The 18,789-nt window shown below is 38.4% G+C and overlaps 1 protein-coding gene across 3 annotated transcripts; it reads right to left on the bottom strand.

Moving 5' to 3' along the window:
- Positions 1–15,035: 15,035 nt before the first annotated feature.
- On the bottom strand, positions 15,036–17,727 carry TMEM225 (transmembrane protein 225). 3 transcript variants are annotated; one of them, XM_025893894.2, is made up of 4 exons: positions 17,341–17,727; positions 16,588–16,734; positions 16,199–16,333; positions 15,036–15,506 (listed from the first exon to the last, which is right to left on the bottom strand). In XM_025893894.2, exons 1-4 carry the CDS (start codon positions 17,516–17,518, stop codon positions 15,286–15,288), a joined length of 681 nt encoding a protein of 226 aa, XP_025749679.1. In that variant the 5' UTR covers positions 17,519–17,727; the 3' UTR covers positions 15,036–15,285. The 3 variants fall into 3 exon arrangements, with proteins under 3 accessions (XP_025749679.1, XP_073760139.1, XP_025749680.1); XM_073904038.1 differs by having other exon boundaries at positions 16,588–16,751; positions 17,341–17,503; XM_025893895.2 differs by lacking the exon at positions 16,199–16,333.
- Positions 17,728–18,789: the final 1,062 nt, after the last annotated feature.

The following is an 18,789-nucleotide window of genomic DNA, read 5'->3' as shown; positions in this document are numbered from 1 at the left end:
TATATTATATTCAGTAGAATTTCCTAAAAATATAATTTTAATATATTTTTAAATTATTATTGAGGTTAAATATTTCTTCTTTTCAAAATTCTTCCAAGACTTTCAGGTTGATATTAGCAACTTTTCTGTTCCTTGCCCAGACTTCCCAAGCGTTATTTGTTTCTGTAAACTTTGTTTTTATTATTTTTGTGTTATTTATTAAGAAGAGAAACTGTATTTACATATAAATAAGCACACATTTACATATTCATATGCATGTGCATTTATACGTAAGTAGTATGCATGCATTTTAATATATGCTAATATGTATATTTATTACTTATATCAACTGTTATGTTCTTGACTGTTTAGTGGTCAAGACCACTTTTTTTGTTTTTTAAATATTATTTCATAGTTTTTTTGTGGGGCGCCTGGGTGGCTCAGTCGTTGGGCGTCTGCCTGCGGTTCAGGTCATGATCCCAGGGTCCTGGGATCAAGGCCCACATCGGGCTTCCTGCTCCATGGGAAACCTGCTTCTCCCTCTTCCACTCCCCCTGCTTGGGTTCCCTCTCTTGCTGTGTCTCTCTCTGTCAAATAAATAAATAAATAAATAAATAAATAAATAAATAAATACAAACAAAATAAAAATCTTTAAATATTATTTCATAATTTTTTTTATGTTTAGAGATGCCTTTCCCATTGAAATAGTCATCCTATATGACCTAGATTTTATTCTGTTTTGTTCCTTTATTTATTTTCCATTTAAATCTAAAAAGAGTCTGGAAGTTTCTTAGGTGAAGCAGTAACATTTTTCTTAGAAGCTAAATTTCCAAACTCTATTTATTGTGTAAATTAGATCTTTGCTATTGGTTTGTGATATCTTTTTTGTCATACACTAAGTTTTTCTACATATATCAAGATTTGTTTCAACGTTTGATTTGATTTCATTAAAGGGTCTGTCAATTCTCTTACTAGTATGCTTTACTTGTTTTTAAAACAATACATTTATGCATATTTTGCCTATTTGAATTTAGCCATAAATCTAGAAAAATGTTAGATAATGGTGATAGCAAAAATATTTGTCTTCTTCTCTTATTTTAATATTTATGGTTTTTATTTTTCTTTGTGAGGAAAGATCAATTTAATACTAGGTTATTAAATATTTTGAAGTTTTTTTGGTTTTTGCGTTATTTTATTGAGATTATCAGTATTTTGTAATTAGATTAGTTTATGTACATTTTTTAATATAAATAGATTCTAAAATTTCTGGATGAAACTTTAATGCTGTTGTTTTAGTTTGTGAGTATTCATTTTAGGACTTTTACATCTGTATCCAGCGGTGAAATCAGTCTATAGACTTTACATTTCACGCTGTCTTGGTAGGTCTTGATATCCAGATAACACCTAATGAACTGGGGACCATCTCGAGTTTTCCCAGATTCTGGAAAATTACTTTTTGATGCTTTTTACAGAACTCACCAAAAATGTATACTAGCGGGCACCTGGGTGGCTCAGTTGGTTAAGCAACTGCCTTCAGCTCAGGTCATGATCCCAGAGTCCCGGGATCGATTCCCGCATCGGGCTCCCTACTCGGCAGAGAGTCTGCTTCTACCTCTGACCCTCTTACCTCTCGTGCTGTCTCTCATTCTCTCTCTCTCAAATAAATAAATAAAATCTTAAAAAAAAATGTATACTAGGGTTGCATCTTATTGTGGAAAATCACATCACCCTACTTTCATCACAGCAAGTGCCCTTCTTAATCCCCATCACCTACTTCACTCATCCCCCTACTCTCCTCCCCTCTGGTAACCATCAGCTTGTTCTGTATAATTAAGAGTCTGTTTCTTGATTTGTCTCCTCTCTCTCTTATATTTTCCCCTTTGTTTGTGTGTTTTGTTTCTTAAATTCCACATATGAGTGAAATCATGTGGTATTTGACTTTCTGTGACTGACTTATTTCACTTAGCATCATACTCTCTAGCTCTATCCATGTCATTGCAAAAGGCAAGATTTCATTCTCTTTTATGGCTGAATAATATACCACATCTTTTAAAAAATTTTTTAGAGAAAGAGCATGTAAGTGGGGTGGGTGGGTGGAGGGGCTGAAGAGGAGGGAGAGAGAGAGAATTCCAAGCAGGCTTTGTGCTTGGTGCAGAGCCTGGTACAGGGCTCAGTCTCACATCCCTGATATCATGACCTGAGCTGAAATCAAGAGTTGGACACTTAACCAACTGAGCCACCCAGGCACCCCATATACCACATCTTCTTTATTCATTTATCAATAGATGGACACTTGGGCTGCTTCCATATCTTGGCTATTATAATAAATGAATTCAGTAAAGTTGCAGGATACAAAATCAATGTACAGAAATTTGTTGCATTTCTTTTTTTTAAGAGTTTATTAATTTATTTAAGAGGGAGGGCTCACACATGAGTGTGGGGGAGGAGCAGAGGGAGATGGACAAGCAGACTCCACCTCAATCGTGGAATTCAACACAAGACTCAATCCCACAATCCCAAGATCACAACCCGAGTGAAAACCAAGAATCTGATGTTCAACCGACTGAGCCACCCAGGTGTCCCAAAATCTGTTGCATTTCTATACACCAATAATGAAGCTACAGAAAGAAATTAAGAAAAAAATCCCATTTACAATTGCATCCAAAATAATAAGATACCTAGGAATAAACTTAACCAAAAAGATGAAAAACCTATACTCTGAAAACTATAGAACACTCATGAAAGAAATTGAAGATGACACAAAGAAGTGGAAAGACAGTCCATGTTCATGGACTGAAAGAACAAATATAGTGAAAATGTTATACTACCCAAAGCAATCTACACACTTAATGCAATTCCTAACAAAATACCATTGGCATTTTTCACAGAACTGGAACAAATTATCTTCAAATTTGTATGGAACTATGAAAGATCCTGAATAGCCAGAGCAATTTTGAAAAAGAAAAGCAAAGCTGGAAACCTCACAATTCTGGACTTAAGTTATATCACAAAGCTGTAGTAATCAAAACAGTATAGTAGTGGCACAAAAATAGACACGTAGATCAATAGAACAGAATAGAAAATGCAGAAATAAACCCACAATTATGTGATCAATTAATCTTTGACAAAGCAGGAAAGAATATCCAATGGGGGGGCGCCTGGGTGGCTCAGTTATTAAGCGTCTGCCTTCAGCTCAGGTCATGATCCCAGGGTCCTGGGATCGAGCCCTGTATCGGGCTCCCTGCCCCACGGGAAGCCTGCTTCTCCCTTTCCCACTCCCCCTGCTTGTGTTCCCTCTCTCGCTGTGTATCTCTCTGTCAAATAAATAAATAAAATCTTTTAAAAAAAATATCCAATGGGAAAAAGACAGTCTCTTCAACAATGGTGTTGGGAAAACTAGACAACATGCAGAAGAATGAAACTGGACCACTTTCTTAACTTTACACAAAAATAAATTCAAAATGGATTAAAGACCTAAATGTGAGACCTGAAATCATAAAAATCCTAGAAGAGAACACAGGAAGTAATTTCTTTGACATTGGCCAGAGCAAGTTCTTTCTAGATATGTCTCCTGAAGCAAGGGAAACAAAAGCAATAATAAACTTTGGGATTAAATAAAAAAGCTTCTTCACAGTGAAGGAAACAATCAACAAAACTAAGGCAACCCACGGAATGGGAGAAGATATTTGCAAATGCCATATCTGATAAAGGGTTAATATCCAAAATCTATAAGGAACTTATCAAACTCAATGCCCAAAAAACAAATAATCCAATTAAAAATGGGCAGAAGACATGAACAGATCTTTCTCCAAAGAAGACATTCAGATGACCAACAGACATATGTAAAGATGTTCAATGTCACTCATCATCAGGGAAATACAAATCAAAACTACAGTGAGATATCACCTCACACCTGTCAGAATGGCTAACGTCAACAACACATGAAACAACAGGTGTTGGGGAGGATGTGGAGAAAAAGGAAACTTCATGCACAGTTGGTGGGAAATGCAAACTGGTACAGCCACTCTGGGAAATGGTATGAAGGTTCCTCAAAAAGTTAAAAATAGAACTACCTTACAATTCAGCAATCACACTATTGGGTATTTACCAAAATAATGCAAGAACACTAATTCAAACAAAACAAACAAAAACAAACCAAAAAAACAAGAACACTAATTCAAAGGGATACATGCACCCCTACATTTATAGCAGCATTATTTATAATAGCCAAGATATAGAAGCAATCCAAGTGTTCATTGATTGACGAATGGTATTTATACCATTTTAAAGTCCTTATTCCTCTGTCTTCTCATTTACCTTTGGACTATGTGGTAGTCAGTTTTCAATGGTATCCCTTAAATATCACCTATTGCTTATATAACAGTTAATGAGCTTTTTCAACTTTTTTCTTCCCCTTTCTCTCTCCCTTATTTTAGGGCATTGTTTCTAGTTTTTTCAGAACAAACAACACATGTGTTATATTCATATTAAAAAGTATTGTTCTATCATCATCACAAACTTTGCTCTTGTCTTAGATCTGCAATTAAATGTATTAAATACTTACCAGCAGTATTTATAATGGTGTTCCTGCAGTTCTATTTATTGGATGAAGTTCATCTTCTAGTATATTCATCAAAAGGGGTTTATAAATAAAGAATTCCTTGAGCTCTTCACATTCTTAAAACTGTTTTCAATAGCCTTGATACTTGCAGGCATGCTTGGTTGGATATAAAATATTATTTCAGCTTTTTGTTCCTTAATATTTTGAAATGTTGCTTCATGCCTTGATCTATAAGTCATGTTTGAGAAGTCTTATGTCTGTTTTTTTGTTTTATTTTTTATTTTTTATTTATTTTTAATTTTTTATTGTTATGTTAATCACCATATATTACATAATTTGTTTTGGTGTAGTGTTCCATGATTCATTGTTTGCTCATAACACCCAGTGCTCCATGCAGAATGTGCCCTCCTCAATACCCATCACCAGGCTAACCCATCCCCCCACCCTCCTCCCCTCCAGAAACCTCAGTTTGTTTTTCAGAGTCCATCATCTCTCCTGGTTCGTCTCCCCCTCTGACTTACTCCCCTTCATTCTTCCTCTCCTGCTATCTTCTTCTTTTTCTTTTTTCTTAAAATATGTTCCGTTACTTGTTTCAGAAGTACAGATCTGTGATTCAACAGTCTTACACAATTCACAGCGCTCACCATAGCACATATCCTCCCCAATGTCTATCACCCAGCCACCCCATCCCTCCCACCCCCAACCACTCCAGCAACCCTCAGTTTGTTCCTGAGATTAAGAATTCCTCATATCAGTGAGGTCATATGATACATGTCTTTCTCTGATTGACTTATTTCACTCAGCATAACACCCTCCAGTGCTATCCACGTCGTTGCAAATGCCAAGATCTCATTCCTTTTGATGGCTGCATAATATTCCATTGTGTATAGATACCACATCTTCTTTGTCCATTCATCTGTCGATGGACATCTTGGCTCTTTCCACCATTTGGCTATTGTGGACATTGCTGCTATAAACATTGGGGTGCACGTACCCCTTCGGGTCCCTACATTTGTATCTTTGTGGTAAATACCCAGTAGTGCAATTGCTGGATCGAATGGTAGCTCTAATTTCAACTGTTTGAGGAACCTCCATACTGTTTTCCAGAGGGGTTGCACCAGCTTGCATTCCCACCAACAGTGTAGGAGGGTTCCCCTTTCTCCACATCCCCGCCAACATCTGTCGTTCCCTGACTTGTTAATTTTAGCCATTCTGACGGGTGTGAGGTGGTATCTCATTGAGGTTTTGATTTGGATTTCCCTGATGCCGAGCGATGTTGAGCACTTTTTCATGTGCCTGTTGGCCATTTGGATGTCTTCTTTGGAAAAATGTCTGTTCATGTCTTCTGCCCATTTCTTGATTGGATTATTTATTCTTTGGGTGTTGAGTTTGATAAGTTCTTTAGAGATTTTGGATACTAGCCCTTTATCTGATATGTCATTTGCAAATATTTTCTCCCATTCTGTCGGTTGTCTTTTGGTTTTGTGGACTGTTTCTTTTGCTGTGCAAAAGCTTTTTATCTGGATGAAATCCCAATAGTTCATTTTTGCCCTGGCTTCCTGTGCCTTCGGTGATGTTTCTAGGAAGAAGTTTCTGCGGCTGAGGTCGAAGAGGTTGCTACCTGTGTTCTCCTTTAGGATTTGGATTGACTCCTGTCTCACGTTTAGGTCTTTCAACCATTTGGAGTCTATTTTTGTGTGTGGTGTGAGGAAATGGTCCAGTTTCATTCTTCTGCATGTGGCTGTCCAATTTTCCCAGCACCATTTGTTGAAGAGACTGTCTTTTTTCCACTGGACATTCTGTCCTGCTTTGTCAAAGATGAGTTGACCATAGAGTTGAGGGTCCATTTCTGGGCTCTCGATTCTGTTCCATTGATCTATGTGTCTGTTTTTGTGCCAGTACCATACTGTCTTGATGAGGACAGCTTTGTAATAGAGCTGGAAGTCCGGAATTGTGATGCCGCCAGCTTTGCTTTTCTTTTTCAGTATTCCTCTGGCTATTCGGGGTCTCTTCTGGTTCCATACAAATTTGAGGATTATTTGTTCCATTTCTTTGAAAAAAGTGGATGGTATTTTGATGGGGATTGCATTGAATGTGTAGAATGCTCTAGGTAGCATTGACATCTTCACAATGTTGGTTCTTCCAATCCATGAGCATGAAACATTTTTCCATTTCTTTGTGTCTTCTTCAATTTCTTTCATGAGTATTTTATAGTTTTCTGAGTACAGATCCTTTGCCTCTTTGGTTAAATTTCTTCCTAGGTATCTTATGGTTTTGGGTGCAATTGTGAATGGGATCGACTCCTTGATTTGTCTCTCTTCTGTCTTGTTGTTGGTGTATAGGAATGCCACTGATTTCTGTGCATTGATTTTATAGCCTGCTACTTGACTGAATTCCTGTATGAGTTCTAGCAGTTTTGGGGTGGAGTCTTTTGGGTTTTCCACATAAAGTATCATATCATCTGCAAAGAGTGACAGTTTGACTTCCTCGTTGCCGATTTGGATGCCTTTGATTTCTTCTTGTTGTCTGATTGCTGTGGCTAGGACTTTTAATACTATGTTGAATAGCAGTGGTGATAGTGGACATCCCTGCCGCGTTCCTGACCTTAGGGGAAAAGCTCTCAGCTTTTCCCCATTGAGAATGATATTCGCTGTAGGTTTTTCATAGATGGCTTTTATGATATTGAGGTAGGTACCCTCTATCCCTATACTCTGAAGAGTTTTGATCAAGAAAGGATGCTGTACTTTGTCAAATGCTATTTCTGCATCTATTGAGAGGATCATATGATTCTTGTTCTTTCTTTTGTTAATGTATTGTATCACGTTGATTGATTTGCGGATGTTGAACCAGCCTTGCAGCCGAGGGATGAATCCCACTTGGTCGTGGTGAATAATCCTTTTAATGGACTGTTGGATCCTATTGGCTAGTATTTTGGTGAGAATTTTTGCATCCATGTTCATCAAGGATATCAGTCTGTAATTCTCCTTTTTGATGGGGTCTTTGTCTGGTTTTGGGATCAAGGTAATGGTGGCCTCATAAAATGAATTTGGAAGTTTTCCTTCCATTTCTATTTTTTGGAACAGTTTCAGGAGAATAGGTATTAATTCTTCTTTAAATGTGTGATAGAATTCCCCTGGGAAGCCATCTGGCCCTGGGCTTTTGTTTCTTGGGAGATTTTTGATGACTGCTTCAATTTCCTTAGTGGTTATAGGTCTGTTCAGGTTTTCTAGTTCTTCCTGGTTCAGTTTTGGTAGTTGATACATCTCTAGGAATGCACCCATTTCTTCCAGGTTATCTAATTTGCTGGCATAGAGTTGCTCATAATATGTTCTTATACTTGTTTGTATTTCTTTGGTGTTGGTTGTGATCTCTCCTCTTTCATTCATGATTTTGTTGATTTGGGTCATTTCTCTTTTCTTTTTGATCAGTCTGGCCAGGGGTTTATCAATCTTGTTCATTCTTTCAAAGAACCAGCTCCTAGTTTCGTTGATCTATTCTACTGTTCTTTTGGTTTCTATTTCATTGATTTCTGCTCTGATCTTTATTATTTCTCTTCTCCTGCTGGGTTTAGGCTTTATTTGCTGTTCTTTTCCAGCTCCTTTAGGTGTAGGGTTAGATTGTGTATTTGAGACCTTTCTTGTTTCTTGAGAAAGGCTTGTTTTGCTATATACTTTCCTCTCAGGACTGCCTTTGCTGTATCCCAAAAATTTTGGACAGTTGTGTTTTCATTTTCATTGGTTTCCATGAATTTTTTTAATTCTTCTTTAATTTCCTGGTTGACCCATTCATTCTTTAGTAGGATGCTCTTTAGCCTCCATGTATTTGAGTTCTTTCCGACTTTCCTCTTGTGATTGAGTTCTAGTTTCAAAGCATTGTGGTCTGAAAATATGCAGGGAATAATCCCAATCTTTTGGTACCGGTTGAGACCTGATTTGTGACCTAGGATGTGATCAATTCTGGAGAATGTTCCATGGGCACTAGAGAAGAATGTGTATTCCGTTGCTTTGGGATGGAATGTTCTGAATATGTCTGTGAAGTCCATTTGGTCCAGTGTGTCATTTAAAGTCTTTATTTCCTTGTTGATGTTTTGCTTAGATGATCTGTCCATTTCAGTCAGGGGGGTGTTAAAGTCCCCCACTATTATTGTATTGTTGTCAATGTGTTTCTTTGCTTTTGTTATTAATTGCCTTATATAATTGGCTGCTCCCATGTTCGGGGCATAGATATTTACAATTGTTAGATCTTCTTGTTGGATAGACCCTTTAAGTAGGATATGGTGTCCTTCCTCATCTCTTATTATTACAGTCTTTGTTTTAAAATCTAGTTTGTCTGATATAAGGATTGCCACCCCAGCTTTCTTTTGGTGTCCATTAGCATGGTAAATGGTTTTCCACCCCCTCACTTTCAATCTGGGGGTGTCTTTGGGTCTAAAGTGAGTCTCTTGCAGACAGCATATGGATGGGTCTTGTTTTTTAATCCAATCTGATAGCCTGTGTCTTTTGATTGGGGCATTTAGCCCATTTACATTCAGGGTAACTATTGAAAGGCATGAATTTAGTGCCACTGGATTGCCTGTAAGGTGACTGTTACTGTATGTTGTCTGTGTTCCTTTCTGATCTTTGCTGCTTTTAGGCTCTCTCTTTGCTTAGAGGACCCCTTTCAATATTTCTTGGAGGGCTGGTTTCGTGTTTGCAAATTCCTTTAGTTTTTGTTTGTTCTGGAAGCTTTTTATCTCTCCTTCTATTTTCAATGACAGCCTAGCTGGATATAGTATTCTTGGCTGCATATTTTTCTCGTTTAGTACTCTGAAGATATCTTGCCAGTCCTTTCTGGCCTGCCAGGTCTCTGTGGATAGGTCTGTTGCCAATCTAATATTTTTACCATTGTAGGTTACATATCTCTTCTCCCGAGCTGCTTTCAGGATTTTCTCTTTGTCTCTGAGACTTGTAAGTTTTACTATTAGATGTCGGGGTGTTGACCTATTTTTATTGATTTTGGGAGGGGTTCTCTGTGCCTCCTGGATTTTGATGCCTGTTTCCTTCCTCACATTAGGGAAGTTCTCTGCTATTATTTGCTCCAATATACCTTCTACCCCTCTCTCTCTTCTTCTTCTGGGATCCCAATTATTCTAATGTTGTTTCGTCTTATCGAATCACTTATCTCTCGAATTCTGCCCTCGTGATCCTGTAGTTGTTTCTCCCTCTTTTTCTCAGCCTCTTTACTTTCCATCATTTGGTCTTCTATATCACTGATTCTCTCTTCTGCCTCATTTATCCTAGCAGTTAGTGCCCCCATTTTTTATTGCACCTCATCAATAGCCTTTTTGATTTTGACTTGGTTAGATTTTAGTTATTTTATTTCTCCGGAAAGGGTTTCTCTAATAACTTCCACGCTTTTTTCAAGCGCAGCTAGTATCTTTAAAGTCATGATTCTGAACTCTAGGTCCGACATCGTACTAATGTCTGTATTGAGTAGGTCCCTGGCTGATGGTACTACCTCTTGTTCTTTTTGCTGAGGTGATTTTTTTCGTCTTGTCATTTTGTCCAGAGGAGAATAGATGAATGAGAGAACAAAATGCTAACAGGTTTACAACGTCCCCAGCAAATATACTGTATACAAATCAGAAAAGACCTGAAACCAGGGGAAAAGAAAGGGAAAGAAAGAAAAAAGAGAAAAAAAAGAAAAAACAAAAAAAAGTTAAAAACAAAAACAGAACAATACAAAAAAAGCAGAATATGATCAAATATGATTAGGCTAGTGCATAGATCAGTGCCACACACTAGATTCTGGGCGTATTTTGGTGTGTTAGAAAAAAGTGCTTCCTAAAATTTTAAAGGAAAAAAGACATATATGTACAAAATAAGGGTTGATACAATGAACGGATAGAAGATGACTGTAAAGATGAAAATTATAACAGATTTTATAAAAGGACTTGATAAGATAAGAAGTTGTTTGAAAAAAGAAAGAAGATTTAAAAAAAAAAAGATAAAAGGGAGAGAATGTGATCAGGCAGGAGACTAGAACAGAACCATACACTAGTGATTTAGGGTAATATTTTTATCTGTTAGAAGAAACTGTATCTCAAAATTTTAAAGAGAGAACAACTTATATATATATGCCAAAAATAAGGGTAACTACTATGAATGGATAAAATATGACTGTAAAAATGAAAAATAAAAAAAAAATTTTTTTAAAAGAGATTGATAAGATGTTGGTTGAAAAAGGGAAAAAGAAAAAGAAAAAAAACAGTTAACAAAAATTAACTTTGATGAACTAATGAATCATGGTAAAAAAAAGCCATGAATTCTATGTGTAGTATTCCCCTAGCGCTGGAGTTCTCCCGTTCTCCTTGATCGGTAAACTTGGTCTTGGCTTGCTGGATGTTCGTGCTGATCTTCTGGGGGAGGGGCCTGTTGCTGTGGTTTCCAAATGTCTTTGCCGGAGGCTGAATTGCCCCGCCCTTGTCGGTCCGGGCTAAGCAAGCTGCTCGGGTTTGATCTCAGGAGCTTTTGTTCCCTGCAAGTTCTCCGTACAGCCTTGGAGGACCAGGGCAAAAATGGTGGCCTCCCAATCTCCACCCGGAGGAGCTGAGAACTCGGGGCCCCGCTCCTCAGTGCGCCCCCAGAGAAAAGCAGTCACTCCCTTGTCCCTGGTCTCCGGCCGCACTCCGTGCTCACCCGGCCTGTGACCGAGCGTTTGTATCTCTGGCACCCGACCCCGTGTGGAGTCTCCAAACCCAACAGATCCCTGCAGTGCGTTCCCGCGCCGCTCCTCCCCGGGGAGGAAGGGGAGTCTCCCCGGCTCTGCCGCTTGTTGGGTCCCTGCTGCAGGAGCAGTGGCCCGACTGGGCCGCGGATCACAGTTATGGTCACCCCAAGCTGAGAGCCCGCGCCTCGACTCCGTCTCTGCAGCCGGCTTCCCCGCTCTGATACCTGGGAGCTCTGGCGCACTCAGGCTCCCCCGGTCTTTCTGTGACCCCAAGGGTCCTGAGACCCCACTGTCCCACGAGGGTTCCACCCCCGCTTAGCCACTGGAGCGACGTCCCTCAGCGGAGCCGACTTCTAAAAGTTCCGATTTTGTGCTCCGCGGCTCTAGCACTTGCCAGAAGCGGCGGACGGAGGCCCCCTCCCCCGCCGTCTGTCCTCCCGAATATCGCCTCGGATTCACTTCTCCGCATGTCCTACCTTCCAGTAAGTGGTCGCTTCTCTGTTCAGAGAGTTGTTGCTACTCTCCTCTTTGATCTCCTGTTGAGTTCATAGGTGTTCAGAATGGTTTGATCCCTATTCAGCTGAATTCCTGAGACCAGACGAAATCTAGGTCTCCTACTCCTCCGCCATCTTGCTCCGCCCCCTGCCAGTCTGTTTTTTTAAGTTATTAGTCCCTTTTGCCTTTTCTAAGCTTGTAGCTATATCTGTAATTATCATTTGTTCTTTTAATTACTTCTGTATTATCTGCTACTTCCTACCCACCAAAAGTAAGTAGAGACCTTGTACGTCTACTTCACCATAATATTTCAGCACTTAGAAGAGTAGCTCACACATACTATACATGATAGTGTTCTTTGATTACAAAAGTTTTTAATTTTTATGCAGTTTAAGTCATTTTTTCTGTTGTTTCCTATGCTTTTGGTGTCATAACTAAGAAATCATGGCTGCATCCAAAGTTATAAAGACTGTCTCCTATGTTTTCTTCTGAGATGGCTATTTTATGGAGTTTAAAATATATTTATAATAAAAGTTTATGATGATAATGTGAAATATTGTATTCAAGTGGCATGAAGGAGACTTCTAGGGTGCTGTGAATTTCTGTTTCTTTATTTGAGTGCTCTTTACACAGGCCTGTTCTCTTTGTGAACATTTAAAAAGCTATACACTTACCATTTGTGATCTTTTCTATATGCATGTTATATTTCAAAAAAGGTTACTCAAACTTTCTTCCAAAATAAAACAAAACAAAAATAAGAAAATAACACATAAAAATAAAATAAACTGGGCAAGGAGAGTACAAGAAAAGAAATTGTAGCCAAATTTTACTTATAAAGATAGATTCAAGAATTCTAAAATAATTAGAAAATTTATTTCAGCAGTTTACTAAGACAACCATAACACTACTAAAGAGGGACTTTCCCAGGAAGGCAAAGTGTTTAACAATGAGAAATAAAAGAAGAAAATTAGTTTGGGAAAATTTGTACAGGGACATCGATGAGTGCAAATTTAATTTAAAACAATCTAAAACAAATGGAGCATAATGTTAAGGCTTTATAAGTTTAGACAGTAAGTACACAGGTGGTTATTACATTGTTTTCTACTTTGTTCTATATGTTTGAAATATTTCACAATAAAATACAGAAGAATTTCCCACAAATTATAATTTATATATAAGATACATTCTATTATTGGAATAGAAAAAAATGACATTTCAGTAGATGCATAAAAAATTTCAATAAAGTTAAACCTTTACTTTGGTAAATTCATTCTGCAAATGAGATATATAAGAAGTCCTTTAATTTTATGAGGCAAATATGCCAAATTCTACAGTGCGTATAATACCAACTATTAGGATTATAGAGGCATTTTGATTAAGATGAAGAACACAGAAAGGATGCTTATTATCTTTTTTCCCATTCAACCTTATCTTGGAAGTCTGAGCCAATGAATAAGACAACACAATAAAAAAGAAATAGGTGATATAAGTATTGGAAAGAAATAAAGATCTTTTGTGCAGACAATATGTTTTCCTCCAAGGATAACCTAAGAGAGTATACAGATGAATTATAAGACCTAAAATAAGAGTTTAGTAAAGTTTCCAGATACAAAAATCAACAACTTTACACCAATAACAGACGACTAGAAAATATTATAAAATATTTCAATTCACAAAAGCACAAAACTGCAAGTTACCTATGAATCAACCTAACAAAAGATCTCTCTAGAAAAAAAAAAATCACAAAACATTGTTGAAGGACATGAAAGAAGCCCTAAATAAGTATTATCATATTTTTGGATTGGATGGATAAATATTATTAACATTATTAATTCTCCCAAATTAATTAATAAATTAATATGATTATGAAAGGAATCATTTTTGTGGAACTATACAAGCTAATCCTGCTATTTATTCGGAGACCAAAAGTCCAAGAACAAATCAAGATAATTTTGAACAAGAACAAGCACTTGGACATATTAAACATCAACACTTTCTTTTCCTATAGTAATTAAGATTGTTGTACCATACAGGGATATAAAAATAGACCAATGAAATATGCTATAGAGATCAGAAACAGACTCCCATCTATGTATTTGATACATGTAGGAGTTATGTTATAAATCAATAAGGCAAGGAATTAAGCCATAAACATGTTCTGAATAAATAGTTATTCACATGGAAAGAAGATAAAATTGGATCTATGCCTTATGTAATTCACAAAGATTATTCCAGTAAGAGTAAAGAGTAAGGAAGGATTTCTTAAACAAAACACAATAGAGCACCAACTAAAAGGGAAAGGTTGATATATTGTATTACATTTCATTTGAACACCTCTGTAAAACAAAAAGACATCATAAACAAAGTTAAAACCCAAGGCACAACCAGTTAGTATTAGTTTCTAGTGTATAAGAACTACAAATCAATAAGAAATAGACAATTCATTTTTAAAAATGGTCAAACAGCAATTCACAGAAGAGGAAATCCAAAAGCTCAATAATGAAATGAGAAGGTGAGCAAACTCAGCGATTGTTCAAGTAGAGATAAAAAAAAAAAAAGACTGATTACGAAAGTGTTGGCAAGGCACGAAGAGACTAGAACTCTCATACACTGCTGGCAGAAGTATAAATTGTTAGCAGCCTTTTTTGACATCATTCTGTCAACATTTAGGTAACTTGAAAATGAAGACACTTTCTGATCCAGCTCTTCTAGTCCTAGATAAATACCCTAGAGAAACTCTAGCTCATGGACAACTGTGAGTAAGCACGTTTATAGCAGCACTGTATGTAACAGAATAAAAGAAAACAACTAGATTTTCATCACCTGGAGAATGAGTATTTTACATTATATCTCTACAATGGAAAACTTAACAGTAGTTTCAATGAATGAAGTAGAACTTAATGAATCACAAAACCATACATAGAGTTGAGTGGAAAAAAAAAGCAAGTTGCAGAAAAATAATCTGTACAGTATGACTTTTAATAATCTAAAGGGATCAGCAATGCATTATTAAAATAGTTTGGGAGGGAAATGAGATTAGGGAAATTTTTAGTTGAATATCACTTTTATCTATAAGTTTAATTTGAAAATATCTAAAGCAAATAGGGCATAATGTTAAAATTTTGTAAAGTTGAGTGATGTGTACATAGGTGTTTATCATACTGTTTTGTATTCTGTCTGAATGTTTGAAATATTTCACATTAAAGTACAAGGGATATTCTATGCTATTTAAATCTTTGTGATGTATAGAGTTAACAATACAGCAAGTATTAGTTATATGATAATATTTATTATATACGAACAGATGTTATTAAATTGTGAGAACAAATAGAAGAAACTATTTGTTCGGCAGGCCAGGATTAAAAAAAAAAAAAAAAGAAAGAAAGAAAGAGCCACCCTCTGGATCTTCTTACAGACACTAACCCAGGCACAGTCGTTAAATAATGCCAAACAAAGACAATACGTTTGTCGAGACACACAGCAATTAACACGCAAAGTTGTTTCCGTTAAGATAAGTATATATTGAAAGATCAGATGTCAAATCATAGAGCCCAGGTTACACGACGTGTTTGGAGTTGTCTGTTTGGAGAATCTTCCCTTGAATGAACAATACTACGAAGCATTGCTGCATCTGGTGAGGAAACAACTTTAAAAGAATTCTCAGATTCCTCTGTGTCCTGACGTTCTCTCTCAGGTATACGGATGAGGGTCATGCAGGGACAAACCTTGGTGGACTGCTTGCACTCTAGGAAAGAGAGGATTCCTAGGGAAAAGAGAAGCCAGGGGAAGGTGATGAAGGAATAACGGAGAGTCACAAAAACATGTCCCTCTGTGTCAGGAGAGAGACCCCTACCCAAAGCCCACTGGGTCCCTTTGAACGGCCTCAAACCACTGGGGAGGGGGAGGCTTTAGTGGAAGAGATGAGAAGCATATGCAAAATAGCTTAAATGCTGCACACGTCAAGAGCACTGAAGACTCATTTTGAAAGGAGACGTGTTTCTGAGTTTGTAAGTGCAATTTCAAACAAAATTTTAAATACTTTTTAAGAAAAGGAGAGCCTCCAGTGTTGGCACGTGGCCATTTAACATCAGAAATTGCTTGTCTCTGACCTCAAAGTGCCTCGGCCCCACACCGGACACCTGTCCCTCTCCACATTAGTAAACATTCCATATCAACCACTCTCCTTAGTCATGACTTTGATGGTTTTCTCTGTCCTGAAGTGGGGAGGGGGTGAAAGACTGTAGAAACGGCAGAAATGAGAGCTGACCTTGGAGCAAGCTTATTGAACATTTCACACAGCCCTAATCTCCAACTCTACCCTTGGAGGAACTGTCCTCGGAGAGTGAGTCCACTTGAACTTCAGCCTTTAATACGCAAGCATTGGTGCCTTTTCCCCCTCCTCTATCAGGGATGGACTGATTCTTATCACCCATCAGGGGCCCTGAATATACTCACCAGAGGCCATAAAGAGGCAAATGCTTAAGTATGCCGTGAAAATGATCCAGGTGATTTTGTAACTAGAGTAGTACACGGGTTGACCTTGCCTTAGCTTTTGCTGATACAGGAGGAGTGCACAGAGCAGAAAGATACCTTTTGTCCAGACAAAAGGAGAAAAAAGTCCCTTCTGAGGAACTTTGGCTCTTCTGCTCAAGCCTTAACCCAAGATATGCCTGACTTCCAAGCCTCCACCCTGTCCACCTGCACCTTGTCCAAAAACCAATCCCCCTCAGTGGTAGATCCAATTCAGAAGCTGCATCTCTGAGCCAAAGAACTAGGAAGGCTGCAGCCTGGACCCATAAACCAAGTCTGTCTCCAAGCCTGTGTCAGGGGAACCAGGAAGTTACCTGTGAAGAAACTGAGGAAGACAGTGATGAAGAAGATGTGTTTACTTTGAGGAACCAGATAAGTGAATTCCAAACCAAGGAACAAGTTATGGAAGAAGGAAAGGCTGAGAACCAAAATCATCATGATCCTGACCACCTGCAGGCCATCTGTTGGAAAGCAGAAGCTGTGTTGAGAGAAGGACAGAGATTTCTTCTAGGCTCATTTCCACCTGAGGACCACAAATCTCTAGGTAAAAATTAGAATGGGGTAAAAAGATTTGATTAAATAATAAAGAGGGACAAGGGGAAAGAATAAAGAGGCAGGGAGTCTTTAGCTGAATGGGAGAGAACCAGAGGAAACTGCTCTCTCGGTGTCTCTATAAGCTTCTTTTTCTTCTATTCTTTTCTCAGAACAGATTTCTTGTTCAGTGCAATTCATCCTGTCCTCCTCTAGTGGCAATACAAGATATTTTCCTTGTTGCCAATGACCTTTCTTTTATGCCCTCATGTTCTAGATGCGCTGATTACCCTGCTGCTCCTGCCAACACTTCTCAGGTGTCCAGCAATTAAGTCTATGACCTTCTAAACTTTTCCCCCAAATATGCAAAATGGTGAGACTGAGAGTCAGCCTTGACCATTGATTATGGAACTGGGCACAGTGCAGCCCAAGGAAATTGCCCCAGAGAACAATGAGTAGGCTGGTGAGATAAATACAAGTCAAGGAAAGAGGAGCCCTCCCTCTCCACCCATCTCTTTCCATAGTGTAGTTCCGACCTTCTGGCCAAAGAGGGGTGCAACATATCCAGGGATTGTGGCTTATTGTATTTTTCTTTGTTTCCAATGTCAGTTCAACCCATTCTTCTATGAGGATTCCTATCACCATGAAGACTAAGGCCCAGGAGGAGAAGAACATGTTGAGGGCCTGGATACTTCTGAGTGACACATTCACCATTGCGAGTGGGGATTTCAAGCTGAGACAACCACCAATATCTCACATGGCTCTTCTCTGATTTGGTTACTTCTTCACAGGAGGACAAGCAAAGTCTGAACTCTTAGTGACTGCAGAGGCATTGGACGTGGTGGGGCTGATGTAACCTATGGAACAGAGAAGATAAATCCCACTCCTCGCTACTCCTATATCTGGACCAGCCTACTGTCAGGGCTGCCAACTGCCATGGAATCATCTCTTAGCTTGACCCTTGACCCTCGTGACTAGCGCAGTGGAAAGACCAAGGGGACTACAGGTCCTGAGAGAACTACCCTTTATAAAGGGAGATATATCATATTTTAGAGCTGCCAGATATAGCAGTAACTAGAACCCTTGAAAAAAGTTAAACATGCCTGACTGAAGAGGCCCAGTTTTAGAGCTAGGGATCAATGAAGAGCAGAAGGAATTCAAGATCATTGAAGGAGTAGTCAGCCAGCTAGCCTCACAAAAGGGAATGACCACTCAAAATTTAGGATGTTTTGGAGAAACTTGTGTCCTCATTTGGAGAGCCTAAAGAAGTTTAGTTAGGCAGGCATCTGGGAAATGGACCAGCACCTTGAAACCACAAGAACTGACTTGATACACTGAAGCATTGCAGTCCAATATCATGTATAAGGCACAGACTGTTATTTTTTGACAGTTGCCTTTGTAACTTGGCAGAGAAAACATTTACGGATTCCTTGGGTAGACAACCATGGTATGCAGTAAGCTCAGAGTCAGAGGACTTGTATTAAAATCCCAAAAAAGGTTTATACTGAACTAAGTTGAAAGTCATATCTAACAGCCTCTTTCTGCCTATTTCTTTGACCTTATTGCAGACCCCTTTCCATGGGCCAAACTGGATTTCTTTCATTGCCTCAAATATGCCGTGCTGTCTTTCTTCTAGACCTCTGTACATATCTTAGTATATTGTATTTTAAAAACTTTTTAAAGCAATGCTCAATATATTTCATCTTACAAGGGAGACTTTGTAGTTAAGAGAATGGATTCAAGGGGCACCTGGGTGACTCAGTCGGTTGAGAGGCCAACTCTTGATTTCAGCTCAGGTCGCGATCTCAGGGTTGTGAGATCAAGCCCCGAGTGGGACTCCATGCTCAGCAGGGAGTCTGCTTGAGATTCTCTCTCCCTCTCCTTCTACCACTCTGCTCACGTTCTAGTTCTCGCTCTCTTAAAAAAGAAGAAAAAAAAGGAAAGAAAGAAAAGAAAATGGACTCACAATCCTGGCTTTAAATCCT

Source organism: Callorhinus ursinus, unplaced genomic scaffold, assembly GCF_003265705.2.
Source record: "Callorhinus ursinus isolate GAN/ISIS: 27379988/994484 unplaced genomic scaffold, GSC_fseal_2.0 scaffold19, whole genome shotgun sequence".
NCBI classification, from domain to species: Eukaryota; Metazoa; Chordata; class Mammalia; order Carnivora; family Otariidae; genus Callorhinus; species Callorhinus ursinus.
The sequence above is the reverse complement of the archived record's forward strand: the minus strand, read 5'-3'. Positions and strand labels throughout refer to the sequence as shown.